General features: G+C 44.0%; 1 protein-coding gene across 1 annotated transcript in view; it reads right to left on the bottom strand.

The window, feature by feature from the left end:
- Positions 1-19,498, bottom strand: part of SHROOM3 (shroom family member 3) — a 162,665-nt gene that overhangs the window by 98,129 nt on the left and 45,038 nt on the right. The window contains exon 2 of the mRNA XM_026090140.1: positions 14,180-14,334. Within this exon, the coding sequence (XP_025945925.1) occupies positions 14,180-14,334 (155 nt within the window). The remainder of the gene's footprint in view (positions 1-14,179; positions 14,335-19,498) is intronic.

Here is a 19,498-nt window from a genome sequence, read left to right as displayed (position 1 = left end):
CAGTCTCTGTCACATTCTCTTTCCACTGTCTGCACTGTTACTGTATTAAGCAAACAGTAAGAATATATCCTAGTCTGTATGGCTAGCCCCCCTGCATTAAACACTGACGCAAAGTGTTGGCCTGGTTTGACACTTAACTTAAACAACTCTCAATCAACTAATAAAAGATTAAAAAAAAAAAGGCAAAATGCATATATTCCAGATTGYAAAACTGTAAAACGTACACTACCCATCATCGTGCGCATGTAAGTCAGACTCTCTGCTCAGGAGATTCAGCATCCTAAGCGCATGGTATTATTTATACCCATTGACATCAGGGGAGGAGAGGCTTTAACATCCTGCACAACTCTGGAGGCTCGCAGAAGTTCATGTTGGGCTTCTGGCACACTTCGAGCCTAAAGTCCAATAACTAGATTTTCTTAGACTAACTCAAGACCCTTCCCAGCAACAGGACCTGAGCTCCCCGTTTGCAGTGAGCTCACTCACAGCAGTGGCTGAATAATCTCCCACGGCATCGCCCAGACACCCGTCTGCTCTGAAGGACCCCCACCACTTAGGACCAGCAGGCTCCACACGACGCTTGTTCCCCCTCTCCCAAAGCCCTGCCCCGAGCTCCGCCTGCTGCCGCAGGCACAGAGCCGTGCCCAGCTTGCTTTGCTGTAGCCATCGAGAGGCCGCTTACCTTACGAGATACCAGAGCGAGTCTCAGGTATTCCCATCCTCGCGGCGGGGGCAGCCTGCCACTTGGCGAGCGCGGTCCTCTGAGGAGGGAATGACAGCACCGCCTCGGGAAGCGGAGAAACGGGAGCACAGCGATTAAGATAACAAGTCGCAGATACAGGTGCTGTGCGCAGAGGCACCTCAGCACTAATCTGGCAGTAAAAAGCAGGAGGTTTGTTCAGTGGAGGCAGCTCAGATTACTGCCCTCCTACCAAGCAGTCGTCAGCAGGCCTGACAGACAGGAGCAGAGACCGTGAGGAAAGGGGAAATTTGCTGAATGAAAGTGCCAGTCAGCTCTCTCATGACCCTCACGTATTCCTGCTCCAGCAGACGGGTGGCTGGCCCTCTGTTATAATTAATATTAGGCTTTAGGGAGAGGGAGGAAAAAAGAAACTGTATTTAATAAAGAAGTGTTTTCAGTCACCCAGAATTTATTTACTGATTCTTCTGAAATTCACCACCCAAATTTCATCTGGAAAAAATAACTGGGAGTGAGGAGTGGGGATAAAGACTCGTGATGGAGGAGAGGCGTAGCAGGACCATTGGTCTCGGCTGCTCACTAGCCCATGGGTTGGGGCACAGTAATTCAACCGCAGGTTCAGGGGCTGCAAATGACCCCTGCGATGGTTCCCTTCTGCCCACCCGGCAGCTCTGTGGCTCCCACTGCCTCTTCTCCTGCACCAAAGCACCAGGCCCTGAGCCACTGAAGCCAGTTCTCCAGGCAAAACACCGGCATGCTGGAGGGGCTTCCCACCTCCCCTCTCCTCTCCTGAGTTCACCTCAGAGCAGCAGGCATTTTTAAAAGCCTGGTAAACAGAAGACTGGAGAGGTAACTGCGAGCTGAGGTGCCTGGCTCTTTCCAGCTTCTGAAACATGATTTTTTTAACCAAAATTACTGATTTTAATTAGCGTAGGCATACTTTTGAACAGAAAAAAGTAAGTTCTGGTCTATTTACGCAGGTATAACCTCCATGAAAATGATTTACATACATGTAACAAAGACCAACCCTGTCTCCCTTCTAATGCCAAAGTGAAAACYGGCAGAAAGTTGAGGAGTTTTTGAAAAAATTGTTCCTTATTCCAGAGCTATTGATGTCGCCAATGTTTTGTCCACGCTCACACACACAACTACTCTCTGTCCACCTGCATTTGTGCGAGTGAGTTAGGCTGCCTTTTGGCTACAAACGAGAAGACCTGTGCATATAAAAGATCATTCGATACTGTCTGTGCACTTTCTGTTCTTCATTATTCTTTTGACTGAGATATTCCATTTATGCAGCCACAAGGGAGAAACAACACCATGGGATATGGGTGACCCATACAAGCCCATTCATTAAAAAAAGGAAGGTAGATACAGTGACCGCTTCACACCAACATCTGTTTTACTGAAGTAAATCTAGGATTACGTTAGCTTTCATTAGCCTTTTCTGACCTCATCTCCCTTCCAAAGGAAACCTTGACTCAAGCACGAAGTGATGGAAAGTACTGGAGAAATTGTTTTATATTCAAGGGTAATTAGGATAGCTGAGCAAAATAAATGGTTAACCAAGCTAAGAATATGTATACATCAGGACATATCAATGTCACGCAACTGAAAACCCCTTGTAAAACAATCATATTTATAGTTGACTCTTGAAATTAAAGCAATGCAACTAGAGCACCGTTACAATAAAGATGATGAAATCCAGTTATTCCCAGTGCTCCCCCTGCAGCTGCCCTTTGAAGCTGTCATCCTGCAGCCCTTTGCACCTGTGCAGGCAACCAGCACCTCACTCAAGTCCAGGTATTTGCCCTTTGGACTAAGGGTCAGGCCAGGCACAGGCGCAGGTACAGACAGGAGGCACAGACCAGCCCAGGAACACAGGCTTGGTTGTTCAGATTTTCATACTATCGCATCCCGATCCAGCTCCAACTTAATCCTCAGGAAATTCCAAAAGAGGGAGATTCACACCCTAAAGGGCACTTTGTACAGCACTCACAGAGATTTCCCAGCTTCTCCAGTGTTTCTTGCTGACAGTTTGACTATTGCCTGAAGAAGGCAAACTACTCCAGAAGCACTTGGTGGCACTGAGCAGCTACCGCAGAGTGGCAGTGGCTAGAAATTGCTGTGTTTCTAATACAGTCTTGTATGAGGGGTCAGTCTTTCAGGCCCTATACAGGATAACACATTATGGTGGCTGGCATCTGATTTTAGAAAGCAAAGGCATTTTCACACTGTCCACGCTGTGGCCTAAATCTTTTTTCAGAAGTCATATCTAGATCTACTTCTCCACATTAACCAGACACCGTGGGAAATTCCTTAAAAGCCTGACAGCCCTAAGTTACAGCTAATTATATCCAAGACAGGAAGCCTGTTGCCAATGATTTCAAAATTATGTTCTGTTCTTCCCTCAGCTGTCTGCTCCATGTTTATTACTGGTCTTTCCTAATGAGACAGGAATTGCAACCATTTTGATGACTGCATAGAAAACATCTCTAATGAAAATACAGATACTTGAGATAGTTAGAGACTTACCAGTTTGATCCTACACATAAACAAATTTTAAAGCATCTACTTACCAAGAAACGTGTTGTACAGACCTTGGAGAAGCTGCACAAACAATGTGTCAGGACCCTGATGGGTTTTGGCAGTCAGACCCATTTACATCCACTGAGGACCCATCTTGTTATTTCTAGCAATCACTTAAGAATCCAAATCAAGACTCATTTTGTTAGGATGTTAGAAAGATGCCCAGTAAAAGCAAATCCCCTGCCCAAAGACCTTACACAATGGGGGAGGTGGGGCAGCAGAGCATTCGTGACGCCTGGCAGACAGGGAGCCAAGAGACRAGAAGAAGACATTACCAAGGGCGCACCAGAAAGCTGTGGAGTCCACAACCAAACCTACAACAGTGCTAGTCACAAGACCACCCTCAGTCCTCAAACACTGTTAATGCCAGCTTTGGTCTCTCAAGCTGTCAGTCTTAAAACTTCCATGTGCACCAACCCTTCCTTTCTACAGTTCCTCAGTCATCATCACTGAAGAAAAAATAACCACACTGGATAGCAGCTCTCTGGAAATATGCTGCTGCAGTACTAAAGAGTGGGGAGTTGAGGCAAGCCCTATTCTAATTAATTTCATTCACAAAACTTAGAATTATTTGAGGTAATTTTTTGGCACTCTGTCAGATACAACACAAAATTACACTAGTGTCATAAGAGGAAAGGATTAGTCCAAAGAGTTCTTTGAAGAATCGTGCTGGCACTTGGCTTTTTGTAAAAATGCCAGCAGCTTCCCCTCTCTCTAGGAACAGCTCATTTTCTCCCGGTCAATGAGGGAAATCACTGCTCAGTGAGGCTCTGAGCCAAAGCCTTTTTGAGTCCGTGGGAATCTTTTCACTGATTTCCGTGGGCTTGAATCGGTTCTAAGGAGGAGCCTTACTGACATCTTCCTCCCACACTTTCCTACTTCGATGTGGTCATTTATCAGGCAGAGTGGAAGACTYCCCCCTCCCCTTTTTTTTAAAATCCTGAGCTATAGCAATTTGTTGCTGAAAGAAGAACAACTTTGTAACTATGGCACAGGTCTAGGTATTCAGGATGTCTGGGTTTAATTCCTGATTTTGCCACAGAGGTCTTTGAGTGAGGTGCTTAGGACCAGATTTGTCTGAGAWCGTACAGCTGGCCCTTGCTGGGGCAGAGCGAAGGCCCATGTAGCCCAGCATCTTCTCCCTGCCAGCAACCAGGAGCCTTGAGAGGAGGAGGAGAACAGCACAAATATACCCTTACGCCAAATACCCTCCTGGCCCCCAGCAGTTTGCAGCTCAGGGACTGCGTAAGCATGAGGCGATCCCGGTACTCAGCAGCAGGTCAGCGTCTGCCACAGGGCTGGTGTTTGCAAGGGTGCAGCCCTGCCTGGGCTCTCAGTCCTGAATTAGGCAGCTTCCCACTGACACGCCTGCTTGTCACCACATCTGAGCGCTGTGAAATGCTTCTCCTCCCAGCATCTCCCCAGAGTATCACTGCTCAGCAAGGGGGGATGGGGACACAGATGTGTCAAGAGAATAAACCATGTGACCCACGTCGCATGGGGAATCTGTAGTGAAGTACAAAAATGAACGTGCAGATTAAAGTTATAGCCAAGGATAAGCTTAATCTTTTCCTTTCGTACAGTTTTCAGCACAACAGGAAAATAAGAATAATGTTTTCTACCCCAATCCCTCCTTTATCTGATTTGTATTGTTAGCCTCAAGGCTCTTGGAGAGAGAAATAGCTTCTCACTGAACATATACGTGTACCGTGCCTCTCCCAGCATGATCTCAGTTCCCRCTGGGGCCTATCGTAATGCTGGGACATTACTGTAACACTAACAGTAACTGAGAAAGAAATATGGAAGAGGAATCTCCCCTTACCTACAGGTAATACGATTCTTTGCAAAAATATGAAATATCACTTTCGGGAGAATAAGAGTATTTCTGTCCCTGTGTTACACCCTTCTTAGCATGTCATTAACAATTACCTTTTTCAGCACTTATTAACTAAAGGAGATGAACTGTGTTCACATTTATGATATGCCAGAAGAGGAGAACAAATGAGCTGATTGCACTGCTACTAAACACGCAATCAGCCAAGCACCACAGCCCTCATATCAGACTGCTGAGTGAACTGCATAAGCTAGAGTTCATTTCTTCTTATTAAGCCATAAAAGGAAACACATTGAGCCTTATAAGCTAAGAAAAAGCACAGTAAATGACTCTACAGAACTGAAAACAAAGTAGCTGGACAGGAAAAGCAAGAATATGAACTTAAAGTTCTAGAATATGGCTTCAAAGCTGAATATAAAATAAAAGGATGCAGAAAAACATGGTAATAAAATTATACATGTAGACACACACATACCGACACACATATATATGTATATGTTGTTTATATAAATAAATATATTTAATTCCCCTGCATCACAAAGACATACTTGCCTTAAAAAAGCAGGATTACTTTACCTTCTAGTATCTAAGACCACTTCAAACTAAAACATGAAACACTTCATAATGGCAACTCTTTAAAACCATATGAGGAAATCAAGTATAAACATTATAGATCCAATCTCCATGACCTAACTTTCAGTCACATAAAATTATCTTTTGCCCAGAACAATGCTTTTTTCTAATGACAGCACAGTCAAGCGGATTAGGCCTAGGACAGTAACCCAAAACATTTAGTTCCATTCCTCAAATAAGCACTAACTTTTCTCTGTGCAAGTGTCCGAGGCAGGCAATGCCAGGTAGCATACTGCAGCAAAAGAATTCAGATTTCACTGCTCAGGTGCACTCCATGCAATGTATGGAACCAGCTACTTAGCAAAGGGATTTGGCATATCTTTCTCCATGTCACTTGCCCCCTAATCTCTTTCACAGCACTTACTCCAAAGTTTTAGGTATCCCCAGAATCACAGACCTGCTTTTCTCTTTACAAATCAATTCACCTAAAATTTTTCCTTCCTCTGCTAATTACACAATTTTCCACCTGCCTTATGTGTTGTTTGCTTCTGAGTAAGACCCTGAGACCTCAAACTTTAACAGTGATTTTTTTCCCTACATCACTTCTACAGGTATTGTTCCTTACAAACAATACCATTGACTCAGAACTGCTATGGTGCCTGGATCTACTCGGGAAAAATGTAGAAAGAAATCTTTAACAGACATCTTAAAAATAATCTGGAGTATTCAAAAAATAGCTTTTGGTGGTACAAAAAGAACAGAGAATTGTAGAAACGGCAAAGTGGTTTTACCTGAGATTGTTCAGGAAAACCAGTTCACTGTGACAGATTACTTCTGAGTATGGTTTTAATTACAAAGTCATGTTTAAATCCTTCAGGTTTAGAGCATCTTTTGGTTCTATGAATGTGCAGTGCCTAGTACAATGTTACCCTGACCTATGTGTACTGCTGTGACGCAGTGAAATAATACTAACTGTAGTAACACTAACTGTGCATGCCAAACTTGCACGCGTTCTAGATTTCATACATATATCTATGGCATGGCGCGTACAATTCCTATTATAACAATATGCCATACCCATTGCATTACACTGGCATTCTGCTGTTCCTGTGTTAACCTTCTACYGGCTTCACAAAGGCAGATTCTCAGCTGTGTAAACTATCATCACTTGGCTGAAATTAAAGAACAATTTGCCTCGGTTGAGAAGTTTGAAATTTCTCGGATTGCCTGTTTCTGTATTTCAAATTGTCCAGAAATTCATTTTGCATTCACTTCAGCCTTCCAGTTTATCTTCCAGCCCTGAACAGCTGAAAGATAAACTAAACAGAGAGCTGAGTAAGGTCTGAATCAGTCTATAAAAAAACATGTTCTCCCTCTAGAGAGAGGAGGGATTGGAATTCTAGTACAATTTGTGAAAAAGCCATTGGCTGTCAACATGCTCACTGTCCCTTCGGYCAGCTAAGTACAGCTTTTGATCACTTCAGTTAATCACATATTGAGGGAGCCATTCCCAGCCTAATTGCAGGCACCACTAAGTTTGGGACAGACACAAGCTACTTACCATTAACACTGAAAATCTCCATGTTTACTTAGATCTCACTGGAGAGCTGCCCCAGAAAGCAAGAGATGATACAGTCAAATGTCTTTCGCTCTACATAAAGTGTACTATGAGAACGGGGCAAATGCAGACCCTTGGGGTAGGTAAAGCTGTTAGCAGGCATCAGGAGCAGCGGCAGCCAAGCACTTTAATTGCAGTATCTATCTCAGAAGTGAAAGCTAGCGCCAAGCCCATGGCACCAACTCCCCATTCAAGCGGTTGCTGATTTGCATTAGCAGAGGAGTCACTCAGGGGCTGTCCTGGAGAAGAACAAAGCTGATGGGTGGCTTTTACTGCAGGCAGCTCAGAAGCGCTATGCTTGTGTGCCACTGGGTCCTACGCTGAGCCTCGAGAGTGCAACGAGATGTTAGGGCAACTATATGCTACAGGAATTCAATGTGTTTCATCTTTGATATAATATTATATACATTACATAAATAACACCTGAACGGGCTTCCTGTGGCAGCTCATATCCCTGAGATAGGATACATGTGAAGAGACACACGTTGCACACACACCTTGGAAATTATCAATAGGTTTTGCTTTAGGATGCTGCTCTTCCAAGATTTATGTTTCATGCAGACTCAGCTCTGTAAATGCAAGTGTCACCAWCAAAGCCCCTCACATCACAGGTCAGAGACTACGTGCTGGCCTGCACGCTAAGAGCAAAACCCTCGAAGAGCTCTGCAGGACTCCTGCATGTCAGAGCGTACAGAGTAAGGGCCTAAAACATGGGTAATTCTCCCCAGATAAGTCTTGCTGTTCCACCAGCAAACTTTTAATAGAGCTTTTCACTCATTAACCAAGACTGATGCTAGGTCCCAGAATAAAGAACCAAAGGGCCAAATTCTGCCCTGAGGTAACTCATTTGAAGTCCATTCAAGTCAACGGAGCTGTGCTGGTTTACACTCACACCAAGAATGTGGACCGAACAGCCCGTGGAAAGCTCATTTCACTATGTCTGGACGTCTCAGCAACACTGACTTCATGTTTTCACCTCAGCCCTCCCCGCGCCAGGCAACAGTGAACGCCACAGCAACTCCCAGGAATGGCTTGTAAGAGGCCGTAGTTCAACAGTGGCCGTGTCAGAAAGGCTGCCTGGGAGCTGTTGTCCCTGYGACTCTGGTTGCCTTCAGCATGATATTCACAGAACGGCTACATTTGCCATCATGCCTCAGTGATCTAATTGCTGCTGTTATGAACATGTTGAATGTAAAACTGTGTAAACAGTGTGACGCTCTGACAGCCATTCTTGTTTAGTGACCTGTGGAAAAGTCTATTTTTGGCAACTGCTGTAGGCCACTGTGGTCGTGGTAATGCAGACAAGGCAATGCACGCATTTTGAGCCTTATCTTCAGCCGGTGTAAGCATGGGCAACACAATTGGATTCAACTGAAATGACAAAAAAGGTCTGGGTCTTTTTCAATTGTGCCCTACTCAAATGCTGCAGCTGGAGAAGAAGTGACGGAAGAAACAAAGCTGGAAAAAATAACAGGAACCGTCTTCCTTGCACGGCAGTGAAATTCATCTTTCACAGTTAAACAACTGAGCCTTATTTTTAGGGCTTGTAGCTTTAGCTGTCAAACACTCAGCCTCCTCCATCTAGTTAAAGATCAACTGGGTATCAAAAAACCTTTTCCTAAGGTAGTTTGCTGTGGACGGTAGGCAAGCCTCCTTCGACAAAATTAAAAGCTCTGCAAAGCCCTGCATTAAAAAGGGAGGAAAGGGAAGGAGAAAGAAGGTAATTTTCTTGCGCAATGCTAAGCATGTTAAGAAGCAGATGGCAGGAAAAGGTCTAGACTAGACCACCAAACTGAATCCACCACTGCCAGGCGCAAGCACACAAGAGATCCTGGCGGCTGGGCATGTGGGGCAGGAAATAACTCGATTTAGCAGAGAGTGGAAAGCGCACCTACGATACACTTGATAAGACTCTGTAACTCCCTGACACGCAAAGTAGTTCTTACTCTGGCGCCCTTGAAATAAATGGGCCTAACGGCTATAGGGAGAAAACAAGAAATGGGCTGAAAGGAAGGAATGGGCTTCAGGAAAAGACTTTTAGACAAGTTAGATACATGCAGCCCTGTTATGGAAGCGCAGCAGGCTGAACACCCTTGCAAACTGCTATGGAGGACTCCAGAGCTGAGGGTGAGACAAAGCAAATGCAACGAGGGAGCATCCTTGAAAAATCATTTATTAACAGATGTCTCCCAAATAAGGATGGGCTTTAGGGATTAGGCACAGGATTTGACAGAAGGTTTCACTTCCCACTCCTGCAGAGACCTGGCAGTCTCAGGCAAATCATTCGGTCATTCTCTGCCTCAGTTTCTCACCTGTAAATGGGACCAATTATACCTTCTCTGGCTGTTAAGGTTGTTAGCTCTCCAGATGAGAAATTGCAACTTTGCAAAGAGACTAGCACAAAAGGCTCCTTCCCAGCTCATGGGAAGCGATGCAGCTCATCTGAAATACAGTTATTCTGACTGCTTAACTTTAATTTCCTTCAGTATGTGACAGCTCCACATATGCCAATCCACGCCTGCCCAGTCTGTTGACCTTTACATTGCAAAACTGTATAAAAACAAAAATAATCATTTTCATAACAATCCAAGAAGCTGGATGTGCTCAAATAGGAATCAAAAGCAGCCCAGCTCTGGCCACCAATATATSTGATGACCATATAACACACAGCGAAACTGTAAACGGTTGACATTGAGCAAATCAAGGCAAGCAGTTTTATACCCCTGGGAAAACTACAGCTGGCAGTGCTGGTTGCACAGGCTTTCATTTTAGCGATGGAGTAGCTGAGTCCCACTAACACATACTGACACAAGGATGTTTAAGGGAGCCTAATCAAAAGGGTTTTGCCACAACTGATTTTCCAGATCGCACAACTGCAGCAGAATTGCGTTTTGTTACTATCCCCATAAGAAAGAAATTCAACAATCAACAGTGAGATTACAGGCTTATTTTCTATAGTTGAGAGTGGCAGATTTTAGTCACCCTTTCCACAGCCCTTTTTTGAGTCACAGATATATTTATGCATTTACATTACTCACTTCTCTGCTAATTGATTGACTTTCAATACAGAAAGTATCAATTCATCTTTCAACAGCTCAGACTTACTTACTCTACTGCCGTGGGTACTATAAACTTACCTTTATCCTGATATAAAAATTGAGATGAAACAAAAATCTGAGTATGCTATGGGGGCCATGCAAATATATGGAGAAGGTCAAATACATTCTGTAGACCCTCTATTTGATGTTCTTTGTATAAAATGTCTGAATAAAATATCAGCTTTCTCTGCGCTATAATTTTTGATGGCATCATCATACTGCTATAGAGAGCTCCTGAGCTTTTAATATGAAAAACAAACAAACCAACCTTCAAAAGCATGCTGACCTTGAATATGCATTGGAACAAACCAAAACCACAGCCACCAAGCAGACTTTGCTATTATTTGCATGTGACTTTTAAGGGGTAAAGTCCATGGCAGTGTGAGTTTTTGTCACTTCCCAGGCAAACGCTTTCATGAACACTGAAATCACTGAAAACTCATCCTAAAATTTAAATGACTGTTCAGTGAGTTTTCAGACAGCTGGTGTTTGTAGCAAGCATCCCTGATCCACTTGAATTAACTCATTATGACCAATTTACAAAAATCAACTTCTTAGGCACTCCAAAAACATTTTACTTTCAGCTGATGGAGCACTGCAAAACACCATCTTCTTGTCCGTGTAACATAACGAACAACCCCAGCTGGGAAGCACACTAGGGCTTTCTTTGCCAGGCTTAATGGCTAAACTCATTAGGTCTGGGGTAAAGACAATCTGCATATCCTCGGCACTGTAGCTTTATCTCAGAATTTGGTTTACAAACGTTTGTTTGTATTTCATCACATAGATACCAGCCTCCCCAGCAGCATCCCCTTACCTGAGAAGAAGGCTCCACGTAGCTCAGGCTGTGTATTGAGATGTTTTCCTTAATTAGTCTGTTTTTTTATCTTGCTGCATTTCACTCCATATTGTTGGAAGCTTTTTTTTTTTTTTAATGTAGAAATTCACTTTCCCTTCATTGCTTTCCTCTTTCCCACCATACCCCTTGGGGTCCTTCTTTAATCCCCTCCTACCCTCTTTCCCCATTGGACTGGAGACAAAATCTTTGTCTTCTACCTTGCCACCAGCCGGCCAGAGAGCTGAGTCGTGCCACCTCTGGGGACCGGAAGAATTCGGACAACTTCTGACCCACTGCCCGCAAAGCAGCCAGGACCTCACATTTCTGTTCTGTTGCTACTTCCTCAGCCCGCGCCAGCACTGCAAGGCCAGCTGGGACTGTGTCAAATTACCTGAACTGAGGGTTGGGCTCTCAGCTCTTAACTGTAATCTTTCAGCTGTAAGTGCATGGATTGTCACAGAGCTTTAAATGTGCACCAAGGGCTTGAAGTACCTTGGCAAGGAGATAGTATGCAAATAAAATACCCCTTAGAGTTAGTGTGCTTGATCTTCTAGTGGTGATGAAATGAAACCATGACAGGCTCTAAAGCAATTTTCTTCAAGTTCACCATGGCATTCCCCCCAGAAAAACATGAAATACCCTTCCATGCCCATTAAAAAAGAGAAGAAAGGGTAAAAAGGCCTTGGGAACTTAAAAATAATGGAGAGAGAAACTATTATGTTACACTCTGAAGTGTAATTTTGGAATACAGGACACTGCTGGCTAACAGTTAATTTTTTCGGAGCTGGATCACCTCCGCTTTCAATAACTCATCAACTTTCACAAGAACAATGTGATCAATGTGCATTTAGATCGCTCTGCTTGATTCCTACTGCAGATGAAAAACCAGCCAAGGAAATGAGAAAGTGCCTCAATTTCTCTTTCAACTTGAAAAAAGAGGCCTCAAAGCTTTGTGACAGATGTGGCCCAGCAATTCAGGCATCTCTCAGAGAAATATTAGGAACTGCTGAGTTTTTGCCTGGCTCTGACACTGCCGACCTTGAGTAAATCACTTCTGTGTGTAAACAGATATATATGTATACACATATATACATATACGTGCACATGTGTGTACATACATGTATGTGTGTATGTATATATATAGAGAGGGAAAGCACTCATCCACTTCTGGTATTGTTTGAGACACACAGGGCCTCATTTGCCCAATGTATTTGTTCTAGTCTGCAGGATGCTAAAGGGCTTTCCACAACACAAGCAGAGGTTTTAGATCCCACCAGAGAAATGCTGCTAATGAAAATACCTAAGTGGAGTGGACAGAAAGAAAAATCTGGGGATGAAACGATTGCAGTAGGACTCCAGGCTTTGCATACTTAATTTTTCTTGCCTTTCCATTGCTTTTTCCTTTTCTTTTCTCTTTTAGGTGGATAGATCAACCCTGAAGACATTTTTCACTTTAGGCCAAACGAAACCAGATATTTTACTAGATCATCTCAGCAAAATGAAATTAAAATGTGATGAAGGGTTGTATTTTCACAATTTTCCTATTTTAGGTTGAATTCAACATTTTGTTCAATCAGTACAGTTAGGTTACAATTCACATGGGTCTTAAATAAAAGAGATTTATTTTTGGAAAACACTCAAAATTACTGGCTACACAAACCATCTACCAGTTCCATATATGAATATCCAGAATTTGTCATAAGGTCATTGTAATACCTAATGATACTTTAGGTAAGCAACATAATGTAGCCAGCAGGAGCATGAAATATAACTGAGAAAGCAGGATGGTGCCCGAGCTGTTCATGCCTGCCCAACTTGAACATCACCGCTCAGATGTTAGCCAGTTGTTCCAACTTAATGGCTCAAGCTGGTGCCTTTTGCTTGGCTAGCAACAGCTCCTCAGCTATGCTGATCTTGACCCAGATTCCACTCTGGTTCAGTGTGGAAATTCAGGACAGGGCACTCCATAAGGTGATACTAGCTATCATCTAACTGGCACAGAAAAAAGTGTTTGGACATACCGAYAGTAGAAAATATACAAGAAGCCTCCCTATTAAGGTCTTACAAAAACCTTGAAATTCCAGGTGCAGACACCTCTGATTCAAAATCTGCATTAAGATTAAAGCTCTGTGGCCTGTCCCTAAGACAAACGTATTTCTTTATCATGCGTGTCTCCAAAGGAGACGGGCACAATTTGCATAGCTGAGTCAAKCTCAATACACTGCCTGAGACCCAGCATGCTGGCCTCATTACTCACTACCGTTTACAAGGTGCATTTCYGCTGAGCTTTAAATGTGCACGAAGGGCTTCGAGCACCTTGGCGAGGGGACACACAGAATGCACCACAGGTCACACTCTCAGTGCGAGCGCAGAGGCTGCTGCTCAAGAGATGCAGGTGAAGTGGCTGCTCTTCCCCGAGATCGCACCCCAAGGCCAGTATTGATCAGACTGCTCTCTGTCCGCATGGTCACTCTGTCACTCAACTACAGAGAATAAAATGGCTCCAAACCCTGTTGAGGCCAGTGGGAATCCTTCTGCTGTCAGAGTGACAGTGATAAAACCCAACAGTGAGGTAGGAGCTACGCACAGAACTGCCACACTCTCACAGGGAGCCCCAAACCCTTGTAAGGAAGAACGGGCTGCCTGTAAATCACTGAATATGAATCCTGGATCGTCATGTGGCAGGGGAGCAGTGGAAGAGAGTCAGATAAATATTTCACATGCTTGGACCTTGCAGTACAAAGGAATCATTGAAATGTTGGTTGAAAGGAACAAACGTTTGCCCTTGGGCTTATGCTTGTGTGCTTAAAACAAGGCTACTTGCCAACATTAGATGAGGCCAAGTCATAGGCTTTCAGAAGGATATGTGAGGGGGGCTGTGACATTCTACAGGCTAAGAGGGAGCAAGGGAGTGTTGCATCTTGCCTACCTGCGGACAACTAGCTTCAGTTTCTTGTAGGACCCTTTAACCAGGGAGATGGCCTCTCTCCTGGAGCTGCTCAGTTCCACTTCGTTGATGTTCACCACCTCGTCACCAGCCTGCAGCTTGGAAGGCAGGGAGTCCGCTTTACCTCCCTCCTCGATCTACACAGGAAAGAGAGGAGAAAGAAATGTTGGGACATGCCTGCCACAGTTTGGCTGTCATGTGCAGAGCTGAACATGAATTTCTGTTGAAGGAACTAGGTCTCCCAGATCAAAACTCAGCTCTCCAAATAAGAAACATCACCTCCCTCTTCCAGCCAGCTTCCCGAAAGGTCTGTGCTTACCTCCCCCTACATTTCATATGGATAGAAGCTGGGGCTTGGCAGCCAAATGAGTTCTGCCAAGAAGTTTTGTTTTGAATAAGCCTAAAAAGTCTTTGGTATTTGGAAGCAGTAAACCGTTAGCAGTCAGCAAAACAGTCATGGAACATCTCCTGATAAGAGCACCCAGGCACAAGTCCAAGTACAAAGCCTGGATTAGAAGAGCCTGGTATGATTTTCTGTTCAGGCTCCTCTTCATGATCTAGCTGGCTCATTAACAACAGCTTGTTGCTTACAGGCCAGCAGTAGAGCAGACGCACATAGGTGCATGTAGTTAATGGCATGCAGCAGCTCTGTAGTGTTTTTCAGCTAAGGATTTCAAAGAACGGTATAAAAGAATGCAGAGAATTATTTTCATTTTATGAGAAGGTAAGCAGCTTGCCCAAGGCTATGCAGTGGCAAAGCCAAAGAGAATCTCAGRGCATTTTCCTTTCTGTTTGGAATGGTCCATCGTGCCCATTGTGTGGTYCTTCATGCACACTGATTCCCCAGCAGCGTGCCAGCAGCGATGCGCCAAGTGACAAAGCAGAAGACAAGAAAATCTCTGACTCCCACCCTTGTGCACTAGTGCACTACCCTTGGAAAGGCACATGAGCACAGTAATACTGAGTATTAGCAGAGAGTAGGTTATACATGGGTTAATGCACTGTGAACCCTGAATTTCTGGAGACTGAAGTGCAACCAAAATGGCTCTTATTACAAAACCTGCCACCACAAAAATCTGATACTCAAAGCACTTGGCAGTCCATGTTCAACGGAAGCTGCAACCTGTGTAAGCAATCATCATGTCACCCGCACTTAAGTATAACACCATGTGGCACATTAGAAGTATGATCTCTCGCTTCAGTCTTTCACCTTCCCTAGCATTACACGGAAACAAAAAAATGCAGCTGAATCGGATTAAGACTGATTCAGTCAGTGGAAGGGCTGAGTATTTGCAGGGGTGCCATTTTCTGAGAAGTGAAATTGTGCACACACTTCCGGAAGTTACTCTTATTTCAAGTTATGCCAGGTAAAGTGTAATTGAGCCATAACTCAGACATGTAATTCAGCACATGTAGACATATTACCCAGACTTTTTACCAGTACATTAGTTTCAATGTCGAATGGCAATTTCTCATAGGCAAAGATCTGTTCTTCTGAACAATAGTATTCAAGCTCATGCATCTTACAGCACTTAAAATGTGACTTCGACAAACATTAGCTAATCAATTGTCTTAGCCCCCTACAAAGGCAGGTAAAAATCATTGTGTCATTCATTCTACCAGGAAGTCATTCCACTGATGAATGAGGTTTTTTCTTTTCTTCTTAAGAACTGGATAAAACCACAGGAATGAGACTTCATATAAAGAGCCGTGTATCACAATTACCAGGAAGAGTTAGAGATGAAACATTAGACCTTGCTGCCAGCATAAATAAATAACAAACTAAAAATGCAGTATTGCTCCAGTTTGTTGTTGTTGTAAAGAAAAACAGGTGGGTACCATTTAAACTAAATACAATAGAGTGGGATACTATGGGGTAGATTAACCTGCGATATTGACAGCAGAAGGGATTTTTGGTTTTGTTCTTGTTTTATTATGTTAGATCACACATAATGGAGAAAAGGTGTTCTTGGACCAGTATCTACTTGCAACAAATACCAACTACTTCAAAGGAAGAGATACTCATCAGAAGCATTTGTATTAACTTCTGCCTTGAAAAAAAATTCAGCCTTAAAAACCAGTTATATCCCAAAATCATAATCTGTGTTTCACCCTTTAATAATCCCAAATTTTATTTACATATYCTATTTTTTTCATTCCACAGGATCACTTTTTTAAGGTTCTCTCTGCAACCACCTGGGCTAGACATTTGTTTTTCTGCCCTTTCCTCAATGAAAATGGAAGGTTGGATTCTTCCATAATCACAGTCATAAATAATCTGAAATCTGAGACTTTAAGGAAACACTAAATACCTCAGTGCTCCTGATAAGATTGCCAGTGGTGTAACACTGTGAACAGCTCTAAGAGAAATCATTCTTCCTGATATATTCCTGCTTATGCCTTCTTATGCCAGTTTATGTCCTTCTTTCCAAGCACTCACTTAATTTTCGGTATTTATTTTAAAATAAACATTGAACTTAATGCATGTTGTGCATCTAGTGGTTTATGAGAATGTGTGCTTTGCACAGGTAAACACAGCAACCAGGAGAAACCACCCTACCATCTTCTTATCTGGTCCCGGTTATGAGACTCTTTCCCTCTCTCTTATCACTCTATGCCTGGGCTTAGTGAGCTGAACGAAATCTAGCCTGCAGAACATATATGTTGGTGTGTGTCCACACCTCAAGTTTTATTTGCCTTGGCAAGCTGGCTCCATAGGCAAAGGGGCTGTGCGTCCACTACAGCAGATGCAAGATAAGGGACACAGACATGCTGAGCATAGGCAGAGGGCAAGGAAAGGCAGGATGATCCGTTTTGGCAGCAATGTGATCCTAGAAATGACACCGTCCAACTGCTGTTGGTGTCTGGTGTGTTCAGACCTCCATCACCCAGGCAGGCTACAGTCCCAGGCAAAAAGGAGGAGGGGGAAGCAGGGGAAGGGGGGGCTGTGCATCTCTACAGCTATGGCTGCATCACTCAGCAAACAAGCAAGTGCTCCCGGGCTGCGTGTAACAGGAAGGACCCCATAAGGTCCTGCAGTAACTGGCAAGGTTTAATAAACTCATTAAGGTATGTGTCAGGACCCTGAGGGCACTAACAGACCATGGTTGGACTAGATGATCTCCAGAGGTCCCTTCCAACCTCAGCGATTCTGTGATTCTGTGGTGGGTCTGACCAGCCTCATCAAGGGCCTCCATCCATGCCCCCCTGCCCAGGGGCTCTATTTAAGCTCAGCCCTGGGGTTTCAGCCCCTGCCTGAGTTACATCGTAGGTGTGCTGGTCTCCAGCTCAGCCACAGCCATGCTCGGCCGTGGAGTCCTGTTGATCTGGGCTCCAACCTGCTGATTGACTCCCTGGTTTGACGTCAGATCTGCCTTGTCACTCTGGTCCTGCCTGGTGATCACTGGGCTGTGTCACTGTCACTGGACCTGAAGCTGACTTGCATCCCTGGCTTGACCTTGAAGCCATCTCGTCACCATGATCTTGCCTGATGGTCTGGACTCTTGGCTGAACCTGGTTGCCCCCTCCAGGTCTGTCCTGTTCGCCTTGAAAGGCCCCTGCCCTGCCAGGCACATTATTGTGCTCGGCTCCCAGAACCCTGCCCCTTCGGGAGCAGTCGGCCCTGGCGCAGCCCAGGCGCTGTACTTGTCCTGGCAAGTAAGGAGCAGCCACGCGGTTTCCCCTGCTAGCCCGTCTCTCCAGAGTAGTCAGCCACCTAAGCTGCTACCTCTGGGCTAACCAGAGCTCATCTGCTGGAGCAGAAGCAATGATACAGCTTATTGCAACTCTTGAAGCTCTAGTGACTGACTGTGTGCCCAGCTCCAGTGATCACAGTCAGGATTCAGATCACAGTAACTTTTCTCCTTGGCATTGATTGTGTCTGTGAAGTTGCACATGTTTTTCAGTCTTTGATTTAGCAAAACACTTTAAAAGGTGCTTTGTTTAAAATATGTGCTACAACCTGACTGTAATCAATAAAGCACTTAAGCAAATGCTTGCACAAGCTGATGCTTGAATGCTTTGCTGAATAGATGTTTAACATGCCCAGGCTCCCCTTTCTGCAAAGTGGAGGAAAAACATTAGCAAATTGGAGCTAACAGCACCAGCAAAACTATGTGGTTGTCCTCATTCCAAGGTCCGCAGATACAGTGCCTTTCCTTAGTAAACTAGATCGTCAGGCTCTTGTGATTTCTTTAGAAATGACTTTAAGAAAGTTCTTGAAACTCTTGGGCACCACAAGACTGCGCAGAATTTCAGACTAATGTTTTGTGATTGTACAACTGCTAAATCATTTCACCCTGCCACACAACCCCTCCTGATAGACTGGCAAAAGAAAGTCCTTCCCATCTCCTTTTTCCTCTCTTTAAGCAAAGAAAGGTTCTGACCACTTTCTCTAAAGAGCAAAAACTGCACCTACTAGGAGGAAATGGGACACAAGTCAGTTCATTCCCTTTTTCACAAATGTAATGCTGAGCATTCACCAAAGTATTAATAAACACATCGGGAGTGATTTCTTACAGATTAAAAACCTGATGTCAACACAGTAACTGGATCTTTCAAAACCCGGTCTTCCATCCAGAAACTGCACAGAGGCTGAAAGCAGGAAGGCAAAAGCAACATGGCTTAAAAAAGAGGCAAAAGACTACTTCAAATTTGGAAGTTACTTTTAAAAAGCAATAGCAGATCTGCAGTGGAACACGTTATTATATACCCTAGGATGGATCAACAAGGCACTGTGTACACTGGAGTGCTTAAACTGAGGCTTGCAAGGCCGTGTAGTGGGCCGCAGAATTGTGTTAAAGAATGCCTTCGAGGAAAGTTTGTTAGCACGAGTACAGAGTGATCTGTAAGAAATTCCCATTGACAATCATCTGCTTTCCTCCTGTGTACTTAAACCATCCACAAACAAGATCCAAATCATGGCCCACATTTTGTGATTAGCTTTTCATGGCAGCATCAACACTGGATTACCTGTGTACCTACAGAGAATCTGAATGGAGATAGGGATTGATCTCTTGTTGTTTAGGTACATTTGTCTCATCTATTAGTAATCTGTTAGTCTTCCCATCTGCCTATTGCTTAGGTACAGTCAGCTCATGTGTTTGGCTGGGGTTCCCTGGATGTGAGTTTCCTCAAGTTCCTGGAGGAAAACATTCACAACAGCCCTGTGACCTGGCAATACTACGTGGAGAGGCAAAAGAGGCAAAAAGACTCCTGGGTTTCCACCAAAAGTCCAGAGATGAGATGCTTTCTCCTAAAGCAATGTTCAGATGTCCACGTTCTAAAAAGGCCACTTCCTCT

Source organism: Apteryx rowi, unplaced genomic scaffold (assembly GCF_003343035.1).
Source record: "Apteryx rowi isolate R43461 unplaced genomic scaffold, aptRow1 scaffold_85, whole genome shotgun sequence".
NCBI classification, from domain to species: Eukaryota; Metazoa; Chordata; class Aves; order Apterygiformes; family Apterygidae; genus Apteryx; species Apteryx rowi.
This window is presented reverse-complemented; position numbering and strand designations above follow the sequence as displayed.